This window comes from Tetrao urogallus, assembly GCF_951394365.1.
Source record: "Tetrao urogallus genome assembly, chromosome: 3".
NCBI classification, from domain to species: Eukaryota; Metazoa; Chordata; class Aves; order Galliformes; family Phasianidae; genus Tetrao; species Tetrao urogallus.
Window position 1 is genome coordinate 49,990,354 of NC_136815.1, and position 26,688 is coordinate 50,017,041.

General features: G+C 43.0%; 1 protein-coding gene across 1 annotated transcript; it reads right to left on the minus strand.

The window, feature by feature from the left end:
• APCDD1 (APC down-regulated 1) lies at positions 1-26,342 on the minus strand (the record flags this gene model as incomplete). The annotated part of the gene is made up of 5 exons (XM_079533196.1): positions 1-452; positions 2,742-3,063; positions 15,859-16,390; positions 17,404-17,587; positions 26,285-26,342. 5 exons carry the CDS (start codon positions 26,340-26,342, stop codon positions 1-3), a joined length of 1,548 nt encoding a protein of 515 aa, XP_079389322.1.
• Between the last annotated feature and the right edge of the window lie 346 nt (positions 26,343-26,688).

Consider the following 26,688-nt stretch of genomic DNA (forward strand, 5'->3'; position numbering starts at 1 on the left):
CTAGCTGAGAATGTCCCAATATGACACAGTACAAATAAACAACACCAAAGCAAGAGCTGAGGCACTGGGATGTTTTGCTGGTGCCCCGCTGCTATACAGCCGTATTTTATTCTCCTCTGGTGACTCTTCAGATCTGGGTACGGATGAAGCACACTGAATTAAAGGCATCTGGTAGGACGTGGCTCTCTTTTCCGGTCGGTCGGGGCTGGAGCCATCGCTGGGTCGCTGGCCATTATACAGCAAGTACCTGCCCCTGGCATCCTGCTCCATCTTGAAGATTTCATACTCGGTGTGAGGCAGGCGGATGCCAAGCGCGATGCAGCCGTTGGTGTGGGTGACGTCTTGCTGCACCCCGACTTGCCAGGAGCCCTGCGCTCCGCACTCGTTCCCATTGAAGACGTTGAGCAGAGAGGCTGTGGACACGTCCATCGGTGTGACCTTCATGTGGTTCACTGTGAGTGAGGAAGAGAAGAACTGTTAGCAGAGAAACAGAGATGAAAGCAAAGGTGACACGCTGACATCAGCCTTATGACCCTTCCGCCTGCCCGCTCTGCACAGCATGCTCCACATCTTCTGCAGGCACAACCTTAGCATTCAATCAATGCACGCTATGGTTACTGAGGAAACTGCAAAATCCTTCCAAAACTGACCCCTTTGTCTCTGTTCATAACAACTAATGCTAGTGATGTCATGGAGGGTTCAAGTCAGATGTACTGCTTAATGCATTTAGAAACCAAGGGATAAGGCTATTTTGAATGCATCTCAGTGTACGTGCTGGTGCTTCCTGAATTTATGTTGGCCTGTCCTTTAATCTAACTAATAGGAGTTGTAGCAGCTCTGAATCTTTTTCCTTAAATCTTTTTTTTTTTTTTAACATTGCAGGTATGGCCAGCAAATCTATGCATTGTTTTACATCTCGGTGTAATTACTTCTTGTAGAGAATGCACACGCACCCAAACATTCAGCAGGAAAAAACCTGATGGCTCCCTATCTCAGTCAGAGATTAAGCAGAGCTTTACATAAATTCCAGGCAATCCTTCCCAGATAAAGCCTAGCTGAGATGCATTAAAGAGGAAATGAGAAAACTCTACTCATATTTTATTAACATCCCTATTAAACCAGAAGGAGGGTTACTTATAACCTACATTTACCATTTTTAAACACATGTAAAGCTAGGGAAATAATAATTGGAATTGGAAAATTTGTGAAATACCACATTCTCTATATATTATTACCTGTCCATTTTTTTTTTTTTCCATGACTTAAGTATTTCTGAATGTTGGGGACCTTATCTAAACAGTGGCAATATCAAACAGATATGTTGCAGCTTCTTCACTTTAAGTTGCTTCAGGTGTGTTAAGTTTTACTTTTCAGCTGAGTTTAAGAAACTGGGAAAAGCCAAACTGAATGGGCCTGTGGAAGGTGAACAGAGATACTTTGTGTGCTTTTAGTATTGTATCAAGAAAAAAGTTCCAAATGGATTGCTGCTGACCAAAACAGAAGTGAATAACCAACCCTCAAGCCTCCTAACACACAGATCTCCAGATTCTTTTGCAGGCCATTAACAATGTGCATGTCTTTTTATACTTGTTGGAAATTATATTCTGAGGTTTTATAAGCAGATATTTGATTCAATGGCTCGACACTTGTTGTCCTGGCTGGCATAAGAGATAATCTATAGAGAGCGAGCTGAAAATTTTACCAGAACAAAATCAGTGACCTTGTTCTGTGAGGCAAGCTGGCATATTATAATCATGAAATTCAAGCAAAAATTGGAGCTGAGCTGGAATGTGTTGCATAAAACTAAGAAGAGCAAAAGCTCTGACAGGCAAGGATATCCTGCCTCCTATGGAAATCCCAGATCAGTGCATCCTTTCTTATAACTGCTTTCCTAAATTGGAGACATGCAGGAAGTCTATATGCTTCTCACATAGTAACTAAAAGGAGGAGGAGAGGAGCCTACAGCGTGCTTGGGGTTTTCACATGCTCTGCTGAGGCTGGTGCTATGGATGGATGTTGTGTTTTGGAGATGTTTGTTTGTGTAAGTGGTTAAAACCACTGAGCTCTTTCTGAGCAGGCTGCCACGAGGCTGTTGGTATGAGATGACTTTTCAGGGACCTGGAAAGTGTCACCAAGTGCCGCTTCCTGGAGTACTTGAGGGGGTTCACTTAGATACATCTAGTCTGCACTGTGGTGGGATTAATCAAAGCTGGCTTTGGAGACATCCCTACTTGCTCTAGGCCCTTGGATGCTGATGAAATGACACACACTGCTGTATCTGTCTTCCCAGAAAATTTATATCACCTATGGCCCTTTTCTGTCCACTGAAGGAGCCCTAGGACATGGATCTAATCTTGAGAATTTTGATTAGATGCTTGATGCCTGGCTACTGGACTCCAACAGATAGTGACACAAGATCTTACTTTATTGTGTATTACTTAGAGATTTCTGTTTTTTGCCTCAAATGAACCATAAAATCATAGAAGGAGTTTGGGTGGAAGGGACACCAATGATCATCAACTGAGTATTGCCTCAATGGCAAAAAATGCCATGCAGCTGGACAGTTTGGCTGGGTGCTCACAGAAAGCCTTCCAAAAGAGCCTCCCATTAAATAACTCCCAAGAATAATCATAAAATGGTCCCACAAATAACAACAGAGTTAAGTTGTTTAGTCACGGAATTGTGGTGAGCAAGCTCTGCTTTGATCCCCAGCTACGTGGCCACCTCTGCCCCCACACTACCTTTGAAGACAAACTCTGTTCCGCCCATCACTTTGGCTGAGTGCACTCCTCGGCTGTAGCGGCCTTTGGCATAGATGGTGAAGGTGGGATGCTTGCAGATGGGGTCCGAGTAGTGGTAGTAGTGGCCCTCCCAGGTGTTGTTGTTGTCATGGAAGATGAAGTGCCGCGTGAGGAAGAGGACCTCCGGCCGCACCTCACAGCGCTGGCTCACCCACTCGCCATGCAGCCCGATGGTCAGGTCTGCCTTGGGGGGCAGGATGGGTGGGTGGTGCTCATCTGAGCGGTAGATGATTCTGCACGCAATGCACGTGCGGTCATGGTTCTGAAAGAAAGCAAAGAGGAACTCTCATGAGGTGCTATCTGCAAACAAGGGCAGATAACCAGGGCATTTGTTTCGAGCTGTTTCAAGCAGGAGCGGAATTACGAGATTAATTCACACATATAAAGTGAACATTTTAGTTCAGCTTTTGATTGAATCTAGAAAAGGCTGACTGTATCCTTCAGTCACACAAGACATGGTCAGTCTGTAACTTACTATGTAAGAGACTCGACGAGTCTCATGTTAGAAATTATTATCTTTGTTCAGCTCTTTGCATCAGTTGTTAGCTTTGGTACTGCAGATGGACACAGGTGTCCTAAGTATGCCCTTCACATGGGCAGTAGCCTGGGAGAAGAGCCACCTGCTATTTTAGGCCTTGTCAGCTTTCCTGAGCATCAACTTGTGAGACATCCCCTTTCTCTATCTAGCAAAGTCCCAACTGCAGCCTCTGCAGATTTTCCTCTCCATGTCAGGCACATGACCCTGCTGACAGCAGCAAGGATATGGAGATGTGAGTGAGCCTATACAGAGCCTATGGTGCTCCAGGAAGCAGACACAGCCTAGTGTTGCTGAACATGGTGAAAGCTTTATGGCTCCTTACAGCAAGAGTAGGGTTTGCAGAGTCTGTCAGGCTCGATGAAGGCTTGCAGCTGAACTGTTCTGTTGAGCACAAGCCTCTGGGAGCCAAGTGCCCCAGTTTCCATGTCTGTGAGAGTTGAGGGTGTTTCACAATGTGCAGACAGGGCCTCTCAGAAGTGCTGCCTACTGTGCCCTGGCACGGGAGCATGACCTGGTGGGTTTCCTCACATCACCTCGTCAGTTTGAGCAGCCACCGGGGAAAGAGATGTGTACAGAACAAATACTTTTTCTTCACGGCCCTATCCAGCTCTTTTCTCTGCAATCTCTCTGAGCTCCTCTCATTATACAGATGTTCAAATTCATCTCTAATACTTTAAGGTCCAGATGTGCCACTATGGACTCAGCATTTCTCCATTTGCTATCTTCAGCTTGCAGCACACCTCAGGATTCACAGTTACACATAACACAATAATATGACCATAGGTAGCTTCAGAGAATCAACACATGACTCAGGCAATACATCCCTCTTGCACATATTAAATAGTGTGTATGTTTGCCTTCTCTTCAGATTATGTAGACTCAGAAAGTCAGTAAAAATCAATAAAAGTCTGCTACTAGATTCAGACTAATGGTCTGTGTACAAAATGATAAGAAATCATAGAATGGCTTGAGTTGGAATGGACCTCAAAGTCCACCCAGTCACATCCCGTGCCGCCCCTGACCTCCGCTGCCCAGAGCCCCATCCAACCTGGCCTTAAGTGCCTCCAGGGATGGGGCACCACAGCTTCTCTGGCAGCCTATGCCTGTTAAATGGTGTAGCCCAGATTAATCTGAACCAGTGTTGGCCCACAGAACAGCTCTGAGTAGGAGACTGGACTTGCTGCCTCCAGCAAAACTGCATGGTCACTCTGTTGCTGAAGCAGACTATTCTTTCCCTTTGTGGAGCCTGTTAAGTAATTTTCAAATTCATGTTTCAGCATCTGCAAATGGATAGAAGGACAAGTACAAAGTACAAAGTACAAAGTACAAAGAATACTGAACTGAGTAAATGTAGCAGAAATGCAAAGTGATGGCCTGAACCAGTGATTGAGCACCTAGTGAGAAGGCAGAGCTAACCCAGGGGTGCTCAGGTGCACACAGTGCCCCTGAGTGACTGGAAGGGGTGGAGTCAGGATTCTGTCCTTCTCAGACCTTGTTGTTGGCAGTGGAGGCAAGGGCATCTTGTTGGAGATACATGGCTACTTGAGGCCTTCCAAAGGTAAGTAGCTTTTTTCTTTGCTTCTGCATTTTTTGTCCTGTTGCAGCCAAAGACTTTTGTCATCCCACTTCTATAGCTGTACTTTCCATCACATTATAGTGTTACAGTAAGTGAACTGGAACTGGCAAAGTTAGCATGGTTTTGTGGCATTGTAACTAAAATCAGAGGCTAGTGCAAAATATTTAGTTTTCCTGGGCACCAAAGACACTAGTAACACACAAAGACTGTGAAACTGGGGTGTTAGAATCTGAAACCGCAGGCTTCAATTTAGGTTTGCTGATTGTCAAGAGAAGAATCAAGAATCAGTCTGTTTTGCTCCAGATTTCCTGCGTGGCTTTCCCATGTGACTTGATCTCGGTTCATACAAGCAGACAATTATAGCTTTTTTGTTTGATGTAGGACTGGTAGGAGGTTAAAGACTGTGAGTTGTCAGAGAGCAGACAGAAATTTTAGGTGCTGTAAGTAGGTAAATTAATAAATCAAATGCAGCTTAATGTAACAAACTTCCAAGCACAATATGATAGAAATCCCCTGTCTTCCTTTCTCTTTGTCTGCAGTAGAATCACCAGGTCTAATCTGCTATCTTGTTTGGGACTTATCAAACTGGTCTGTTGAACTCCGCCTTCCTCTGGAGGATGTCAAGTCTCTTTTTTTGGAAAGTGGTCTGGTTTCACAGAACTACAAAATTTGGTGGTGTCCTCGCTCAGATACCTGAAGTGAGCTGAGCCAGGTGCCTACCTCACACTTACTCCTCCAGTGTTGCAATCCCATGATGGAGCAGGTGAATGCCACATCTCCCTAACTAATAAACTTTATCACTGTGATTGCCTCACTAGTATGACGGAGAGCAAGATGGGGAAAAAACAGTGTTGCAGGAATAAGTGTTTCTGTTGCCTTTCTTCAAAATCTGAAGAAAAACAGAAACCCTTCCTGTTGTCTTCCTGGACACATTTGGGTGTCTGTGGGATTTCTCTGTTGTTTTTCAAATTTAGTGCATGGACAAGAAGGAGCTCTTCGATCAGGAAGGACTACCAAGCATAAATATTCATTTTGCCATTTCTGGAGCAGTGGATTTAGGTTTCATCTCTCCCCTCCACCATTAATACCCATTTGAATTATGAGCCAAGGCTCAGATGCTGGACAGAGTATTATCATAATTTCATGCCTTCTCCATCACAGTGAGGTTGCAGAAGGTGCAGATGGGTCCCACCTGCAGCTGCTTGGTCCCCTGTGCTGTCTCTTGGCTGTGGCAAGTGGTACAGTGGGTAGAAGGTTAATGGAGCTCTGTAATGCAAATAAGTATGTAATTGTGAGCAGTCTCTTTCTCCTTATCAGGAGTGGGCTCATGTCCTGAGGCACAAGGATGAGTTATTTCCCCAGTCTTGCAAAGCTCATGCAAAAGGAATACACGGCTCTCCTTATGCTACTGCTGTGGGTGGAGGGGATTCCTTGGACAAACTCAAGGAAGGTCCAGGCTAACTCAAATCAATGTGAAGTCTAGCAGTACAAATACTTCTCTGTAGTTCATCTGGCTCTTTGACCTCTGTGGGCTGTATCCTGAATGATGATAACGTCTAATTTCCAAGGACTGCACCAGCTATGACGGCCTGGCTGGCTGCACTACTAATGAAAGTTCATACCGCTTATCTTTTAGTTACTGGAAATGCACCTGGATAATGTGGCTGAGGCTGCAAGAAGAAGGACAGGGACAGGGAGAGGCTGGGGAGGTGAGGAGAGGAAGCAGCAGTATCCCTTCCACTCCAGTTCCTTGCTGATTTGATTTGGGGTACAGCCTGATGAGATATCTAAATGCATCACTTCTCTGACATTAGTGCTTGAGCTTAATCCTATTTAAACATTCTTCACTCTGACTCTATCCACAGAGTTGCAAACTTCTCAGTGGAAGAATATGCCACATGTAAAATTCCTCAGTGCAATTTCTGTCCAAGACATGAGAAAGATCTGGTTTTCTTAAGAGACAATTGGACTTAATTATGTGTAATTTATGCTTATCAATTGACTGTATTTTTCAGTGTTGCTTTTTTCAGGTCAGCTGCTCTGGGCTCTTAATTACACTGGCTTGTGTCTTGCAAATCACTCCCTTTCCATTTGTCTCAGAAAAGATTAATCTCTAAAAACAGACGTTCAAAGAAAATATGGAACAGAGGCAGAGGACATTTGAGTCCAAACACGATTAAGTACACTCAATAAAAAGCTCATTTGGGCATGACATAAACTAGAAAGCAATAAAGTGATCAGTGGACAAGATGAACATCTGTTTTATGTTTGGGATATCCTAGGTGCACAGTGCAGTATTTCTAACACCGAGGTCTTGCTAAAAGGAACAGCCCATGAAATGGCTGCTGCCCAACGATGGGCAGAGGGAAGGTGCCTCCAAGCAGCTTCCAGAGCTGATCCGTGCAGCCCAATTCCTCACTCTCCTGGGTGCTTCTCTGAAGCCAACTTCTGAATTAATCCATGAGGCCACGTGGGTTGAAAAGAGCCCAAACCTCTGGCTGGAAACTCAGTTCTTGTACTTGGGGAGAAAATAGTTTATGACCTGAAAATTTCCAGCAACATTTTTCCTTATCCTCTCTCCTGCTGCCTCAACTGAAGTGGTAACAGGGCCAGGCTGCTCTGGAAGCCAAGGAGGGAGATTTCTAATAAAAAAAGCAAACAAGGATGAGGTTACTTGATCTTTTTCCCAATTCTGTGGATAGTCGGAAACACAAACCTTCTCAGCATATCCTACTTTTTCTCTTTAAATTCCATGTGATTCTGTGGCTGCCTAGGACTAACTCTCCTCTCATTAATTCATAGTATTTGTTGCAGTCTAGGATTAAAAAAGTAAAAGAAATCCATCACGCAACCAGGATGAGCTCTCTGCGGTGGTAAAATGGAATTTGGGTAGCATGTGGAGAGATCCTTCTGGAAGGTGTTCTAGTTTTGTTTGAATTCTGTTTTTATTTGTTTGTATTCTGACCCTGTTGTTGTCTAAGATATCTGTGGACCAAACGTACAGAGAATCTACCCTTCCCTCATGATTAAAGCAGAAGCTGAACTCATTGCTTAATATCAAGGAGAGGATTTGCAGGAGGTACTTCAAGTTGTATTTAGGGACCAAACAAGCACTAAAAGGAAAGAGGAGGTTGAAAATATATTTAACTGATCACCCTGTTCAAACACATTTGCTCCCTCCCCTACCCATTTATATTTTTTTATGCTGAAAATGTGTCTGTATCTCAATCAAAAATTTATCTATGGAGCTGTCTGGAACAGCTCCAACTATAACTCAACATTTTCCCTGTAGAATGCAGTGCATTCCTAGCAGAAAAGATTGGAAAAAATAATTAGACACTTTCTCATCAGATTCTTATTAAAATTATGTGAAAATAATAAATATATACAATCTGGAGGAAGAGTGAAACAAAGCAAAATGTTTTTTCTGATTTTTTTTTTTTTTTTTTTCAGTGATAAGTGTCTAAAAAAAAAGAGAGAGACATTTTTAGGGGCTTTCTGGGTATTTTTAATTAAGAATTGTGACCATTTTCTGACAAGTTCTCTCTGTCATCACTTACAATGGCAAACAGTTGATATTTAACCACACCAGATACATTAAGACAAAGGCCTAGCAGGCAGTGATGTGTTACAGTAAGCTCTTAAACCATCCAAAAGTACAGCAACTTTTTCAATAGGCCTGGTACTACAAGAGACAAGGGACTGGTGTTATTTGGACTTCTCTCAAGTAGAGGAAAAGGAGCTGACAAAGAAGTGGTGAACCCAAGCTTTGCATTTGCAAGACCTTTTAAGCATATAAGGAGTTACACATCAGTTTCCTAAAGGAATTTGTGAAATTGCCTCACCTTTTCTTTTTAGCTGAAGCCACTGCATAGCGGACACATCCTTCCCAACCCATAACTTGGTTAGGAGATTCCAGCATTGGTTCTGCCACAGTATGTATTCTTTGTGGTTGGCTCTGCCATCTTTGGACTTCTCCTCCCTCCTTCCCTCCCAGTAATGCCAATGTCAAACCGAAGCCCAACCCTGAAATCCTTGGCAGAGCTGTAGCTTCCTTCTGCAGAGTCTCTCTAGGAACCTTTCAATTTTCATTTTTTGTTCAAACTCAGATAGATATTCAGTGCGGCTACTCTAAATGCACTCATCCCTCCCTTATCACATACCACTGCCAGCTGGGTTTGTTCCCTCTGCTGGGCTGCTGTCATCTGTCCTGCTCAGTGACAATACCTTGTAAAGTCATATATTTCCCATTTTTCTAGCAATATCCTGCCTTACCAGTCATGTACTGATGTTAAAACTATTTCCACAACACTCTACTGCTGCTGCTTTATTACTCACATCTGTGCAGGTGTAGCATGGAAAGCTTCTTCGGAAGACTAAGGTTCCCAGCTGGCACAAAGCCACCTTTAGCCAGCACTGATTTGCACCGATTACTGATGCTGGTCTTGTTTGTGGTTGGAAAAGGTTGGGTTGCATTTACATTGTATTGTGGGTGGCAAGGGCTAGCACAAGCCCCACAGCAAGGTGGAGATGCTCCTAACCAGCATATGAGGCAGCCCAGGCTCCAGCTATCCAAAAGTTCATGTTTCTCTTGCGTTGGGTGATTCCTTGTTAGGGCTGATCCTTACTATGAGGAAAACTATGGGTGAAGAAAGGAAAGAAAATGTTTTAGCTCTTATCTCGCACACTCACCTGAATGCTGCATGTCATGGGAAGGGCATATAGAACTGGAACAAGGCATGCCTGGATAGGATGCTAGGAAAAGGTGTCAATTCAAGTAAAAACTCAGAAAAGACACTGCCAAGGAGATGAGTCCACCCAAAGGACACTTCTACAAATTGCTCAGTGTAGTATCAAGCTCCACTCCTCCACCGCTCTAGATAAGAGACCAGGACAGCGTTTTAACAAATGGCTGCAATCTCCCTCTAACACAAAAGTGATAATTTGCAGGCTTTCCATGACCTCATACAAAACGAAGTTGGCGAACGTGCATTAGGCTGGCTCTGGGGAGTTGAAAAGCACAGCTGACACAGTTATAATTCAGCCTGCCAAAGGGAATGAAGAATAACAAAGATTTAAAACTTTAATTAAAAAATCTTGAAGCAAATGAAATGCTGGGGAGAGCTGTAACTCCTTTGCAGGGCTGTCAATTTGGGATTTCTTTTGGTGTGGAACAGAAGAGCTGCATGCCGGAAGGAGGGTGGAGATACGTTGGGACTTATCTACAAATGTGTGCTTGTATATTTTCAGATATTAGGAACAGCTTTTATTAACTTCTCCTATGAAGAGAAAGATAATGAAGGAATCTGAAGGCACTATCGTTATGCAGCTGTCTGATCTATCATGTTGATTCCATTGCACAACCCTGCATAAAACTGAAATACAACCAAAATGAAAAACAAGAGTCCTCTGCTTGTTCCTTTCCGGTATAAAGTCTTTAGTCTATGCAAAAGATGGGAACAAAGATAAAAATGGCCTTCTCTCAGATGAATTTACTTGCATGTCCTCTATCCCACTAAGATGATACTAATTTATAGTGACATGAATATTTTGGGAAGTATAAAAAAAAATTCCTGGAAAACATGAAGCAACATTCTGAATGTCCATTTTCAGGAACAGATATTTCAAAGTTAAGCTGTATTATGCCTTTAGATAGCAACTTACACAAGCTTCTGAACTGCATAGCAATATCACTAGCAAGTTCTTCACTGCTTACAAGAGATGAAGTAATTACAATTAGGTGCCAACAGAATCAGGATGTCAGTAGGCTAGATATACTTGCTGAAGGGCCTTCTTTTATTTTGCAAACTTAAACAGTTAATTTTTATCTGTGGTGCTGTATTTGTGTTGGAGCAGACTTTTGCTGCAACTGAAGAACAGACAGTGACCCACAAAGAGAAATATGGTTTTAAAAGCAACACAGCTCTGGAAGGTTCAGTTAGAAGCTCTTTGATTCTCTTATCTCTGAAGTGCATCATACACACAGTTGCTGTTCAGAAACCTGGAATTAACATATTTGAACATTCTTCTGATATTCTTTTTTCGCTCCCCTCATAATTTCCCTAAGAGTCTTTGGCCAGTAATAATTAACAAAAGAAACCCTTCAAGTGTTGGCTTAATCCAGAAGTCTAGAAGTCTCTTAATCTAGAAGTCTCTGGCAAACAAAGCGGCTTTGTCCTCCAAAATTACACTTTTTGGTTGAGATAGTCTTTTGCCTATTTCTCGGAGGCACTTCACACGTTTAACATCTATTCACTCATGCTTGGATTCGCTTGGGAGCTCCTCCAGTACATCACATTCCCCTACAGCTGAAGTAACTGAGTTTCAAAGTGTTGAACACCCAATTTGTCAAAAGCTCAAAAAACCTTGAGCACTTTGTTCTTTCACCCCCTGGCTAAAGCAAAAACCAAGCACCAGTCTCCATGTGTAGAATCTGCATTAGCTGTGCAGGCAGCTTCCAATGGTGAATAAACTTGTCAGAGAGAACTGACAACTTGGGAATCTTTTCCACGGGAAAATCTTACTGAAAGCATGGGGCCAGCAAGTGTTTGAGCATGGCAAAGGCAGAAGGAAGGTTTATATTCTAAGCATATTTTAGGACTCTTGTGATGTTCCAGCCTAAATAACGATCTAACCAGAATGTCCTGGCATCACAGCCACGGTCTGATCTTTCCTGTTACTCAGTCAGATGATAAAACAGCACAAGGAGTTCTTTGTTTACAAAACTGTATTTCTGAGGCAATCAGATATGAAATCGGCACCCCAGTACTGGTGTTGTAAACATTCCTGGCATTTTAAGCACGCACTTTGAACGAATAATGTATTCAAGACTTCCTTTCCTACAAGTACTTGTATGAGTTTGCAAATAAGGTATGAATTTATGACCAGTCAGCCAGGCTTGGTGTTGCCCTCATCCGTGTTTTTTTTTTGTACAGCACAGGTGATGACTGCCAAGAAGTTCCACCACCCTGCTCTTTCCACCAGCGTGCCCTCTCCTGCTGGCTAAAGAGCCTGAGCGTGCACTAACATGAATCCCTTTCTAAACTCCCTACCTCAAGGCACATCAAAGACTTTCAGCCCACTTCATCAGCAAGTTCTGATTCATACCTTGAGCAAGGCTGGAGGACTGCTAAGATAAATGTATGCAGCGATCTATTAATCAGCTGCTCTTAGGAACTTCCATGTATTTTACAAGAGGAATTTGTTTAAGGTATGCTCTTATCTAAGAGCATTTGTAAAGCTTTAGGAGATGACATATTAGATATTTTTAAAAGCTCCCTGATTTTATATGAACACTTGAGATACGGCAATCTGTGAAATTATTCAGATTTGTAGCTCAGCATAAAGCTGTCTGGTTTTTGGACGGCCCTTTTGATTTACCGCCCTGTGGTGAAATCACTGCAGGAGTTTGGAGAAGGTCCAATTCTATTTGTTTAAAGTCCCGATCATGTGGCTTTGGCATTCCTAGCATATCCAGCAATCATTTGCTTTTAATTACCATTCATTTCAACCACATAAGTAATGAATGTGGCTACCGCATCCAACTTACAGGCTGTGTAAACTCTTGAGCGGGGTGGAACTTTCTTCTATATAGAGGCTTAACTATAAATTTAACCCAAAACGTGAATCCTCTTAACTTATTTTAGGCAGGTCTTTATTATAAGTATAAAATAAAAATAAATAAAAAGGAAATGAAAAAAGCCTTAAATGAAAGATTCCACACAATACACCTGATTCACTTCAGAAGTAATTTCCTGGCCTCCCCAACCTCTTGGTATGACTGCAAAAACCTTAAAGAAAAACAAGTTGATTTAACGTTTCTATTTATTCATGGTGTCCTGTTTCCAGAGGAGTCTGTGACTTGTAGTTTTAAACTCAATTTAGCATTTAAACTCATTTTCAGCTGGGTCCCAGTGGAGCAACAATTAGGAAAGGAAAGAAGTTCAAAGAAGAAGGGTTATAACCTTCCAGCAGTATGTTTGCCTGTGCTTTTTGAATTAAAAAAAAACAAACACAAAAGAAACAAAAAAACCCAGCATTTCTGTTACTATGCTTTCTCCATCCAGCAAACACTACGTCCCACAGTCTGGCTGAGGTCATGCTGGCCTAGGGAACTTCATGGCTAGGTACAGACCAAAATCCAGAAGTCCTTCATATTAGCTGCTTTGAAAGCTCATTTTTAAGGATATTTGTTATCTGTGCCATGCTGAATATCTACTATCAGCACGTCCAACTTCTCTCTAGGTAAAACAAATTTCACACCAAACTGGAACAAGATGAACCCAACCAAATTATGAAGAGAACCTACACTGTGGGACACTCAGTCTGTGTTCAACCTTCCTGCACTTTGCAGCTGAAGGCTCCAGCTGAGACTGTTGTCCTAGCAATCCAGACCCTGAAGATATAATACCATATATTGCAGGAGCCTACTAGGCTGTGCAAAGGCTTGAGGAGGAACAGAGTAACTGGCCAGAAGTTAGAACTGAACAAAGAGGTCTGAAAGTCAGGACCTGGGGCCTCCATTTATGAAACTTCATGAAATTTATGTCACGGAGAGCTGGAATTTTTGTGTATGTTGGTGTACTCAAGACTAAGCTTTTGCTTTCTATAGTAACAGTACTTCCTGTAGCCAATAAATAGTACTCTTATGAATGGCAGCCTCAAGATTCAGCCCTGCCAAGAATTGGCTACCAAAAGTCTTATTAGGAAGAACTGCACTTCATGAATATCAATGGATAACTTGGCTTGTATACTCTTCTACTCCCTCAGTTCTTGCAAACATATAATATGGGAGCCTCCTCTGCGATCCACCTCATGGGTTTTCACTGATTTCAGTGCACACATACCTCAGGACAAGATCAGCCCACCATGACGTGGGGCTGCAAGCTAAATGCATGCACGGAGGCTCAGGCAGACCCCCTTCATGCTGCCACAGCTCATCGACTGAGACTGCTTTTACCTTTCACATAATGTCCTCCATTGAAGTCAGAATGGATCATATCATGCTTGAGATAATGGGCTTTGTGAGTGTAAATGAGAGTTTCAAGTGCTGTCAGATATCTGTAAAATCTTTTGGTTTATACAGTCAATGTGACTTGAGAAACAGACCTCCTTAGGCAAGATTTAATCCTTTTAATTTGAACCTTACATTTTAGAGGAAATATTATTTTAAAAGCAAAAAGATTCTATCTTTTTGATTCTCTGATAGTACAAAAGACAGGCAGGAAAACTGTGACCAGCACCTCCTAAAATTGCTCAGATCTGAACAAAAGTCTTATTTGCATAAAACCAGTTGTACACCTGATTGTTGTGATTGTAATGAAATTACTAATAGGTGGAAATGTAGGCATTTACTGGGTCATCGATCAGTCCCTAACAAGATAACTCAACTTGACCAGACAGATTTGAAAATATAGTCACCTGGGTATACTACATCAAGATTTTTTTCTCAGTTTCACATGGTCAAAAAAAGATACACCATATTTGCTGAACAGATGCAATGTAGCTGGAGTCAGATAATCTGATCCTACAGATTTTTTTTAAGGTAGAGATTTAGGAAAGACCTTTCAATCCCAAATGAGCAGAGAGTTTACTTGAATTAATTTAAGACAATTAAAACTGCCAAATCCAGCATTTGTGATGAGGAATGTTCTGTGGTTCATCTACTGCTGCTAAAACTCTCCATTTTGAGAAGATGTATGTTTATGAACAAGAAGCAGATTCGTCCCATGCCACTTGAAGAAAACTTAATGAAAGAAGTGACAGAAGTGTTTGTATGGAGACATAGCTGGTTGTAGATTAAAATTATCACCAGGACACGCTTTTAAAATAATTAAAGGCAGATCACGTAAAGTCCTGAACTACTGAAATTTGGTATTCAGAAGAGGTAGACACAACACAGGGTAGACGGAGTGGTTTTGAATGGAAGGGAAAGCCAAGGCTTTCCCATCAAAACTCTCCCTTGTTGTGTTTCCTGCTACTGCTGATAAGCTTAGTTGCTGTTTGAACCAGTTACACAGTGAGAGGATTAAAAATGGTGATAACTCATTAGCTGGAAGTGATCGTGCAGCAGTCTCTAGCTGGAACATACTGATAGCAACTGCAGCCTGCAATGTGGTTCCAATTGCTGCATTCCTTTGAAATGTCACCAGGAAAGATGTACAGACAGACTTCCTGCTACAGGCCATCAATGCCTACTCTTCCTGTTTGATTTTTATTTAACTTACCATGAGTTGATCGGTTCCCAATGAAGCTAAAGGCACTTTGAAGCTCCTTTGAAAACCGTATTATCAAATGGAACTAGAGACCCATTCCAAATTCACGTGTTTTTCATTTCATTAGTGTGTATGCCTGCTTCTGGATCCATGACCTGCACAGTCCATCCATTTTTTCCCCTTCTTGCTGCCCCTTTCATGTCTCTGCCTTTCAATTTCCTCTTTTTCTCTTCAGGTTATGGATCACCCAAATTCCATATGTTGATACAATCTGATTTCCTCTCTCCCTGATGCTCCTGCAGCTATACAAGCATGCACTGATGCCTGTTTCTCTAGCCCTTTCTCAGTCCTGCATCAAACTTTCTTTCTTCTCTTCCACTAGCCTTTAACCACAGTCCCAGCCAGCAACTTCAGTCACCTCTGCAAGAGGTCTTCGATACCATCTTCAGACTCACAGTGGCCTTTATCAGCCTTAGCTCATTAGACTACCTTTCACGCATTTGATTTGCAGTCTCATAAACCACAAAAGAGGTACTACTTCCCTGAAATATGCTCTGTGATCTTTTTGTAAGTGACTGCATCATCTGGAAAGCCACCATCCATTTCTTATTTTAGAACCACATCTGCATTTTAGATTACACTAGTGCACTGATCCAGAGGAGCTGAATAACTGAATAACGTGAGCTTTGTCACTAGTAACTGAATAGGATGCCATACACACATACATACCTTAGCATTTTGAAGAGGAGGTTGGTAACTGGAAGGTCGGTAGTACCTCCTCTGGGTAGCATCAGTATGAATATCTCCAAGAAATAGCTCCTCCACAAGGTGATCTAAATTGTGATGCAGATACTGCTTCTCGACACGGATCAGCTGGAGTTCATGCATGGCAAAATTCAGAGCCTTGGTGCACTCACAGCCATTCTCTTCTCTGAGCAAATCATAGCTCACATCCTGTTCCCAGGGACTATCTTCTGGTATAAATCCAGGACATGTATTGTTGACCAACTCACTTAATTTTTTGGCTACTGCTTCATTGTGGCTTATGATCTGTATGTTGCGTAGCTGATAATCAGCTTCAGTACCCCCTCGGATGATCCAGGATGCTTGGCGGAGACGAATTTTGCCTCGTATAACTAATGTGTAGATAGGGTTAGTGCAGCGATTGCCACCATAGTAAAACTGATAGGCTTTAAATGTATTATTGTGATAGAATCTATAAGATCTTGTGATGAACTCTGGGCCTGCTCTGACTTCACAGCTGTGGAAAGACAGAAACAAAATTTTAGCAAGGTGGCACCACATCATGTACAGTATAGGTGACAAGAATGAGCAACACTGCATGGGTCCAGAGATATCTGGGTACTCAAGTCCCTCTGAAATGAAATTAATAGGAACTAGGTACTATGATCTGCCAATTCACCAAGAATTTCCTCTGCTATTACAGTAATATACAGTAATATACCAAAGGTTTTACTTTCTGGAGATTTAAATACTTTGAGTCATATTTCACTTTTCCTTTTTGTCTAAGGACTACCATGTGTCTAATTTTATGAAAAAAGTCACAGCTTATTAAACATCTATTCTTCTCTTTTGCATGGTAGATTTAGCAAAAGCACTGATAACATCAGAAAGTGAAATGCCAAATATCCACAGAACAGGATAGGGAACTGGCTTCTGAAGCTGCTGAAGCCCAAGATTCTCCTTCTACAACTCACTTGAAATACATGGGCAACTACTGCCTGCTGAGACATCGAGCAAAATAGCTCTCTGAATTAAAAGTTATCATGTAAGGAGAGGAAAAGAACTGGTGAAATACAGCTTCTTAATTTCTTTTGTTAAGAAAACCAACTTGTGCTAGACAAACACTCTGAAAATAAGGATCCATTCAATGGATCTAATGCATGCAGTCTAAGATAGTATAATGTTACATCTGAATAAGCATTTTGGTGACTTGATGGTTTCTTTTCTATTCAGAAAGAGATCTAAAGATATTTCACAGTTGTTGTTTAAAATCGAGACTACAAATTGATTCATCAAGATAGTTTTATAGTATGCTATTCCTCTGTACATAACACAGCTCCTTCTTTTATACATAAACTTATTGTAAAGCATTTGGAATTTGAAGTATCACCATATTAAAGAAATTAGTCCTTCTGCTTGTTTTTTTTATATATATAAAATATATAAAAATTTTCGTCCTTCTTTCTTCATTTCCTTCCCTTTTCCTCTTTCACATGCACCACTCAAGCATCTCGTTTGATCTTTCCTTACCCGGTAGAGACCCAGTGTCCCTCTATATTGGGAGGCATTTGCACAGTGATGCGGGCCCCATTGTGGAGGTGTTTCAGCATGTGATGACACTGTGACTCCTTGAAAGCCCTCCATGCACTCTTCTCCAAGGAACGGGGGTGGGACCTGCTGTCCGGATGAAGAAGAGCAGAGCCTTCTCCCAGCCCTGCAATAGAAAAGCAGACATTATCCAGTGATCCCAGTAAGAGAGCCTTCAACATGATAAAGGTGGTTGTGAACATCTCGTGTTGAATGACATTTGTTCACAACGTTATGTGTGGGGAAATTCTTATGTGTGGGGACATTTCTTGTCTCGTTTGAAAAATAAAAAAAAAAAATATGCAATGCTCTTCTTTTCGGGAATTCCACAAAGGCTTGAACCTAAGTGCTGCATTTCTACACCCAGTGATGTGGCTCTAGAGCTAAATTTTACAGACACCTCTTTAATCTCTGGTCAGGACAATAAGAAATCTGGGCCTTGGAATTCCCAGAAACTTGTATCCAGATCTGGACATAAACTGTGGTTTCAGCCCCCCTCTAATTTGAACGCTTCTATACTAAACTTGCAAACAAAGAGTACTCTTGAAAGCCAAGGGAAAAACAGATCTTAAAAGCAAAGCCTCTGCACACAGGAAGCCTCCTTGATGACTGAGGTGGTCAATTAGAGACAGATCCTGCTATTTTTATTTTAAAGGAGAAAAGGAATTTCAAAAGCTAATTTTGTCTCCATCACACAGTAATTTTGGTTTCTACTAATGTATACATACAAAACCCACCAGCGATCTTTTTACACAATATTAATTGGACCAAATGAATACTTAGCTTCAGGAGGAATGCGTCTTTACTCTTTTAGGCACCAAGTGCTCTTAGATATGTTGGAAAACATGGATCAAAAGAAAAGCATGCATCTAGAGGTTAAGAGATGAAAAACATGAACCTTACATAACGGGTGGGATACTGTTAATACTTTATCAAAAAGAATTTAAGAGCCTCTGGGCTAGGAAAAGAATAAGGGGTGTGACCTGGAAGCCAGTCTGGCTGTCTGGGGAAAGGGAAGGCTCAATGACATGTGCTCCCAGGGGTAAGGGTTAGGGTTTGCCCTGTCTTTTTTGATGACTTTCCTGCCCAACTTGGCTCTGGAACTGGGCTCTTTTGTATCACTCACCCTATGCAGTCCAAGCAACCGAACTAGACCCTGCTCTGTATTCCCCAAGTCAGATATCAAAATATGAGGCATAAAGAGCAGCCTCTAAATGTAAGGTCTGTCATTCAGGCTGATGTTAAGGCTGTGCTCAGTCCCACAGTGCACAGTATTGCCGCAGAACTTAATAGAAAACCAGCATTATTCATTTTTAAATAGACACTGCTTCCAAGCTTTGCCATTTCCTATTGCTAAAAGTAAACTGTGTCAGTGACTCATGATGTTGACTAGGTCTCATGTCTTCTGGAATAAACTTAGGTTAACACCTGGGAAAGTGGCATTGCTAGAAATACAAATACATGTCACCCATTTAAGAAGAGCAATTTCTACACTGAACAAAGGCAAGGAGTTTTCCAGTAGGCAGAGTAAGGAGTGATCAGAAACATGACTATAAATACTTGAATGTAAACAGTACTTATCACAGAATGATCTTGAGATTTAATGAGATTAACAGATACAACTTCACAGTCTTTATTAGCAGATCTAGCAGCTTTGTTGCAGTTTACCTCTAATTCTTCCTTCTGAATTTATGGCCTTCCTTTCTAAAGGGTAATAAATACAAGAGATGCTTTGATATCTGAGCATGCCATCTGAGATGCACTTAAAGGACTTTCAGAGGGTCAGTACTTCTTTCTTTCTGAAAGCCAGTCTTCTTAAGCCTTTTTGCAATGCTGAGCAGTCTCTCTTGTGCATCAAACAACAGTTGTTCTAAAGCAAGAAATGTCAGGGTCACTTCCAAAGCAGTATGACCACACCAGGACGATGCTCTCCTGAATCTGACAATCTTTTGAGAGGCAGGATTTAGTAGATAGGTCTTTCATCAGTCTTTCATGGTCACAGCCTCTTGGCCCTAAGCCAGCATCTCTTGGCAGCCTAGCTCACCTGGAACAGAACTCAGCTCTCAAAAACTTGAGCTTATCGGGTCTATCTGAAACCTTGTGGGCATGGGCTTGATGTCACAGGCCCTCATGCTTCCAGAAGAACAAGTTCAGCCGGGTCCAGTGAAATTTGCCATACACCTATTTCTGTTGTTATGAACCATAGCTGATGTTTCAGAACTTCTCCTTTAGCAAGTTTTCCCATCCTTACATCTTTACACACTCAAAAAATTCAGCACATTCTCTTTAATGGAGTGCTTCTGTCCATAGCTCTTTTGTGTCAGAAAGGGTACCGCCTGCAAGGTACCTGCTGTATGCTGGAGCTGTCACTACTCTTTCTACAGAAACACAGCTATCAGGATGTCTTCTGCAAAGAAATTATGTCACTTTGAAAAAGCCTTTGAAAATTTACATTTTTGCCTGGAGTTGTTAAGCATTTGAAACCTGCCATTAAGAGGAGGTTTTGAAACGGTTCAAGTGACTTCTTCCAAAGCACATGTATCACGCACTTTGCTTTTAGGCTGCTGTGCTTTTCATAACACATGTCATATGATTCATAAGTACAGATGCGCTTGAAAATGAATGATTTATTCATTTAAACATATTCGGGCATTTAATTTCTGCAAGCAAAATCCTTCTGCAGAAGGATACCATCTTGTATGTGTACATAGCAAAAGAGAAGATGCGGTAACCACATTATATATTGCCAATTATTCCCTGGAGGAAATAATGAAAAGAGGGGTTTTTGAAAAGGAGTCAAACTTTCTGTGACATTATGCAGTGTCTTTTTGATATTGCTTAAAAGCAAGCTGGCCTCTAGCCCTCCCTGGAAGTACAGCTGGATGTAGTTCTATCTTGCAAACAACAAACTGTACCCAGTGGATGGGAGATTTGCATTGTCAGCCACAGAGATCTGTATCTGAGAAGTAAGCATGTGCTCAGGATACATCCATCAAACTGTGACAAATGATGATGGGAAGAAGCTTAAGTCAAGACAGGCATGAGAACATAAGAAAGACTGCAGAGATTGAGGAAGAGATGTGGAAGACACACACATGCCAGGCAACATCCCATACATTGGACCTGACTATCAGAATACAGATTATGGTGTAAGATTAAAAGGCAGTGATGGGACCCCTACCTTGCTTACTACATTTTTCAGTGTTTGTGTTGCTGACGTAAGGAAATATTTAATTCAGCAGAGCCTTCCTCCTCACTGAGTCATGATTTCAACACTTTTGTTTATAACTACATATGCTTGTATGAATTCCAGTCAAAGGTGCCCTAACTTCACTTGTGTTACCTAGAAATCCCTTACAAAGCCTGGTGATGTACTTTCTGTGCAGGGCATGAAGCTGAACACTGTCTCCTATGCATTTCCACACTGTGGATAATTCAAAGCAGCACAGAATCCCCTGCTCCCCTTTGGCAGTGCTTAGTGAAGTGTTCCGCAAATCTGAGGCCTCATGGGGATGATGGCATTCATTGTAAAAGATCTATCTGGCAATGTTCAAAGTTGGACATCGCTGGAAGGCTTAAGATTAAAACATGCTTTCACAAAACTGAGAAAAGAATTTAACGGCTCTTAAAAGCCCACTTTGGAGCCCAAGCATGGTTGCAACATACTTGGAGCCACAACTTTCATTCAGAGGGATCCAGCTCTGCTATTCCCTATAGCACAGACAGATGATAGGCTTCAGAATCTCCATGATAAGCCACATATTTCAGACTCAAGGTCTGACACTTTTAATTTTTTTTTTTTTTTATGTGAAATGAAGGACTTGCACATTCATTAGAGATAGTCCACCACCTAATCATTCAAAAGCTTGACAGACATAAAACCCATTCTTTGCATGGTGCTAATGGCAGCATTTTAGTTAACACTTCCTATAGCTACACTATGACCACAGGCCATAAGATTGTATCAGCCTCCCCACGGTGGCTGCCTATTCACAGCAGCAAGTCCAAAAGAAAAAAGAAAATTCCAGAGCCTCCTAGAAAAGCAAAACAAAGAACAACAAATGCATTTTTGATGCATTGATAACCGACTTCACTTTCATAATCAAGACCTAGCAGCATAGATCACAGTACAGCTTTAGCACCAAAGTCTGAATTGAAGACAGTACACAAGGTGCTGCAGCTCCGTCTCCCAGCTGGGAATCCCCTTCAGTGCCCCACAGATCAAGTGTTAGAGAGGTAGAGCCAACAACCATCGGAGTGGGAAAGCAAGGTGTGGGCAGCTGCCAGGTGAGAATGCATAGCTGGCAGCACCCACTGCACCAGGTGCTGATAAGGCGGGGGCTTCAAGCTCTGGGGTTCACCCATAAACCCCTATCTGATGTGGGAACAACCACTGCAGATAAAAATAATTGGAAGGTAAGATGGGTTACTTTCAAGTTCTTCAAAGATTTCTGCACATAGCTGCAAGTAAAATACCAGTCTCGAAAGGGTGATCTGCTGGCAGCTGGTTACCCAAATGTGTTTCAGAAGTTGCTTACAAAAAGCTCTTCACAAGCGTTTCTGCAAAAAAAACGTGAGCTGCTATACTCAATGGCTCAGTTTCTGGAAAAATAGTATGCAAACAATGTACAATTGTACCATCAATAATGATAAGTAATGTGCTTGAGCACATGAGAACAAATTCTAATCTTTTAATTCATATCTAGATACCACGGGCAAATTCTGTTCTCAACTTTGCAAGATTGCAAAAGTATAGCTTGAATAATCTTAAAGGTTAAACTTTTAGATTTAAATCAGTTTAATTAACAAACACCTCCATCAGAATGGAAACCATGTCTTCTAATATGGCCAAATGGAGCACTTCAACACATGGGCTCTTAGCTACTACACCTTCAGCAGGCTCACCTTTGGCTCAATGGGAGGATAAACGTTAACAAAAAGTATGACTAAAAACTGGATTTGGATTGGGGTTGCTCAGGAAGAACCACTTGGACTTTCAATTTACAGCCCTGCAAACTCTAGAAGAGGACCATTCTGCTACAAATTAAAACAATCTCAAGTGGTAGTCCAAGTGCAAAACACACAATGACACTTGAACATGCAGGCTGCAGCTTTGCTTCAAGCCCTTTTCAAGTTCGAACCTGTTTGAAACGTTAAAAACTTTACCACAGATAAAGGATAATTGGCAGGATTAAGTTTATAGCTCTCCTTATCTGGGCAGTCGCCCTGCACAATTAAATAAATACACATTTGGATTACTCTCTTTCTTGATGTGGGAGAGTGCTAGATAATGCTCGTGACAGGCCTTCAGCTGCAGTGCAAACTTGTGTAATTACATAGGGGAATATAATGTCCTGTTACCAAGCCGCTGTCTGTGTTTACCAGTGTTTTCTCTGCGCTTGGAACTTCAAACGGTCCTCGCACAGGATCAGGACCTAAATTAGCTGCTGAGAACAAAGGGGCTGGGAAAGGAAAGCTGAATTTCCTGGTCATAAAAGCAAACAGGACAATGACTTCCCTTAACAGGTATCCGCTGATGTTCCTGTGCACGCAGGGCTTGCAGGCACAGCTGCCAAAGAGCCTCGTGCCCTCACGGAGGGAAAGAAGCATTGCAGAGCATGAAAGAGCCTGGAGGGAGATAAAATGTCCTTAGATGGCAGAGCTAGAACGAAGCTCCTCAAGGCTAGCTGCTTCCGGCTTAGATTCTTACAGCCCTGTCTTTGCTTGGAGGAGATCAGAGGACCCAGCACTGAGCAGCTACGTAGCAGGGAAGCTCTGCTAAGTGCGAGCCCGACTGTTAATTCAGATCCCCACAGCTCCCAATGCCAAGAGTAAAACCACCCCTGCCCAATGGACATGCTTTCCTCCAGAGCCACAAAGGGTTAATTAAAGCCCACCTCCACGCGGGGCAGCCCTGTGCTGAAGTGCAATCTAATCTCGACAGTAGTTGGGTCTCGCCCCCTTTGAAGCCGACATCTGGTCTCCATCACGGACATCTGCACACTGCTGTCCTCCACACACGGTGCGGCTGTTTGTTCAGGTGGGCCTTGCGTCCGCGCAAGGAGCGCTAACCAGCTTGCCATGGGCCACCGCACCCTCCAGCAGCCCTACTTAGAGCACTGCATCCATAAATGAAACACTAGTGTTCTAAATTGCTGGGCATACTTGCCATCAGCATGCTGTGTGCCAGTTTTGGGCTCCATCGCTCGCCAGCCTGTCTCCTACACACACTACAGAGTGCAAAGATGGCTCACCACTACCATCTCCTCCCACTGCAAGCCCACAGCCAAGCTACAGAGGATGGGTGAAATCAAATTTACGCTGATGAAATTGTGAATAAAACTTCATCTATCTCTCCCTGCAAACTCCCCCCCTTACTCTTTTATTCATTGTCTTCCAGATTGCCAAATGCAGCATGTAACAGAGGGAACAGATCTCATAGCCTCTAGCAAGCAGTGCAATTCTGGTCCATTTTACAGACATGGGTATTTACATCGTATACACTTACTTATTTTCCATAAGCAGGTTTTGAAATTAAACACTAACTTAAACAATATTGCCAGTGAACTTTTAAAAGCATAAACAGTTTTGCTCTGAAAAGCCCAGCAGTCCTGTCTTCATCTTCATTAGGGCTATTTCCATGATGTTATCAACAAATTGTTTTACTTAGGGTTTCTAATTCACTATTCTAGCAGTAACATAATCAGAAATAAGCTAAAGTTTCTTCTTAGCATCTGTACTTGTTAAAAAAAAAGTTCACGTTTCCAAAAGAAATTAGCCAAATTTGTTTTGAACCCTCTTGGAGTTGACTCTTATTAATCAAGTTTTCTGGAGCTGAACAATCTTAGCTTTTGACATCTGAAACTTCTGTGGCTTTCTCTCTAAGCAAAGAAAACAGTGATAATGGACAACTTCCAGCTGCAAACCTCTTATGATATTGCACAGGTTTTATTTTGACTAAGGAACACACGTTTTTCCAAATAGTAATTCAGCAATGTTAAAGTAGGCATTTCTTAACATAATGAAAGCATAAGTTTTAGTCTTACAGGACATTCTAACTTGCTTTATAAAGCTTTAAACCCTAAATACACACACACACACACACCCTCTCACTCACTTTTAACCCTTAATTTGCTAGGTGCAATAGAAACGTTGAAGACAACATGACATGGTGTAAAGAGGGTTAGCGCTGCAATCCGCTGGGACTGCCTGTTGTTCTTACACATCATCAGCTCAGGCTGGCCACTGGCTGAAGGATGCTCCTACCGACTCCACAGCACACAGAAAAAGCTCCAGGCAAAGTTAAAGCTAACAAGGTAAGTGCATACAGACTAGCTGAACTTCAGTCCACTGTATGATACCAATGGCATTTTCAAGCTTTTAAGGGTGGCAACTTCCCCACGCTTGAAGCTCAGACCCCAACTGTGAGCTGCTACTTCACTGAGGTATAGATGTTTACACACAAGCCACCAAGCTGCATCATTCTGCAAGAATACAGGTATACTTTCTTTGGTGAAACATAACCACAGATGGAAAAAATAGACTATTTTCCTACTTCATGCTCTTTTGGCAGTTGCTGTTTTGATCTGATCATCAGCCTTGATTTGTTTCCCGCTCCAGCCAGGGTTCAGCACTGCTCTGTAATTCCAAGCAGATGAGCCAGGGAGTCCAACCCTGTAATTACACCTCCTCTCCTTACCCTCTAACTCCAAGCCTTCCATTTTCACTCTTACATCTCGGATCACAAGAGTTTTGAGAAACACCTTCGGCGTCCCAGCGGGTCTGGCTTAACTAAACACATTTATGCTCTCTCTGGATTTCATTGCTGAGCTGTGAGAAGGGTATAAAGCCCCCTCCTGGGGAACAAGGTCTTTTGCTCTTTGTCTTTCGAAACAAAATACACAATCAGAAGTCCATGCTCTTTATTATTTATTGAATACCATCTGTGTGCTTAGCACTTGTACAAACACAGAGAGAGGCAATCCCCGCTCTGCAAAATCAATCCCAGGAATAGCTCTGAAACCCTTATCCCCGCTCACAGATCTCACCCTGAATCCATGTAGGTTACTTGCATTCTAACAGCTAAAGCAAATTCCTCTTTTTACAAGCCACCTCAGGGTCCTAGGAAAATTTAACTGAAGAAGTCTGGATGCTACAAAGTACTCTTGAGCTAAGAATGTGCTTCAAAACGATGCTGTGACTTGAGGAGCTCTTGGAGAATGATATCTCGCCTGGATTTCTCAAATCTGGCTGCCAAATGTTAGACATACCAAAGCAGCTAATTAAAAAGCCTCCCTTTCAGAAGCCGCTCTTGAAGAACATCGGGATTCTAGACAAACAAGCTGGATGTACGCGCTTCACACAGCACACACAAGTTTAAATACATTAGGCACCAAACTTTTGCCTGCCTGGGGTTTGGAGACACGTCAGTCCGTGGCTCAGCAGAACAGCGGGCAGCATCATCCCGAGCCCCCGGTGCCCTATGCCGGCAAACGCCGCAGCAATCACCTCCCGGCCACAAGCCTCCTTCTCGGCCGCAGGTGGGTCCGGCAGGTCGGACCTTCTGGCAACGCCCATCGCTGTGCCAGCTGCCCGTCCAGCCGCTCCGTCCCAAAGCCACGGGCACGCAAGGTGCCCAGCCGAGCAGGACAGAGGCACGGCTTCACCACACCCCGCTGCTCCGAAGTTTTATTCGCCCCCGAGGCGAAGCGGGCGAGCTCCGCGTGGCTGCGCTCCTTCCCCTCAGCCGGACCTGCAGCGCAGGACGAGAGCGCCAGCCGCGCCCCGTTCCCACCCGAGGAACCGCCGGGCTCCCCGCACTCACCGTGCAGCAGCAGGGCCGGGAACAGGTACCGCATCAGGCTGCCGTACGGGACGGACATCTCCGCGCTCCGTGCCGCCACCACGCACTGCGGGCCGTGCCGCGCTCAGCGCCGGGCCGGGCAGCCCATGGCCGGCACTAGGGGGCGGGCGGCTGGCGGGGCGGCAGCGCGGCCGCGGCACACCGCCTCTCCTTCGGGAGCCCGTCCCTCGCTCCTCAGATCGGGCTCCACTCGCCGCGTCCTCACCCGTATCCACGAAGCGCAGCGGCGGCTCCGCTTCATATTTCCCCTTCCAGCGGGAGGAGGAGGGGTCGGGAGGTGGGGACTCCCGCGCTGCCGCCGCCGGGAGGAGAGGAGGGCGGGCTGGAGGGGCGGCCCATGGGGTGTCCGCCGCCGGGTGGGGGCG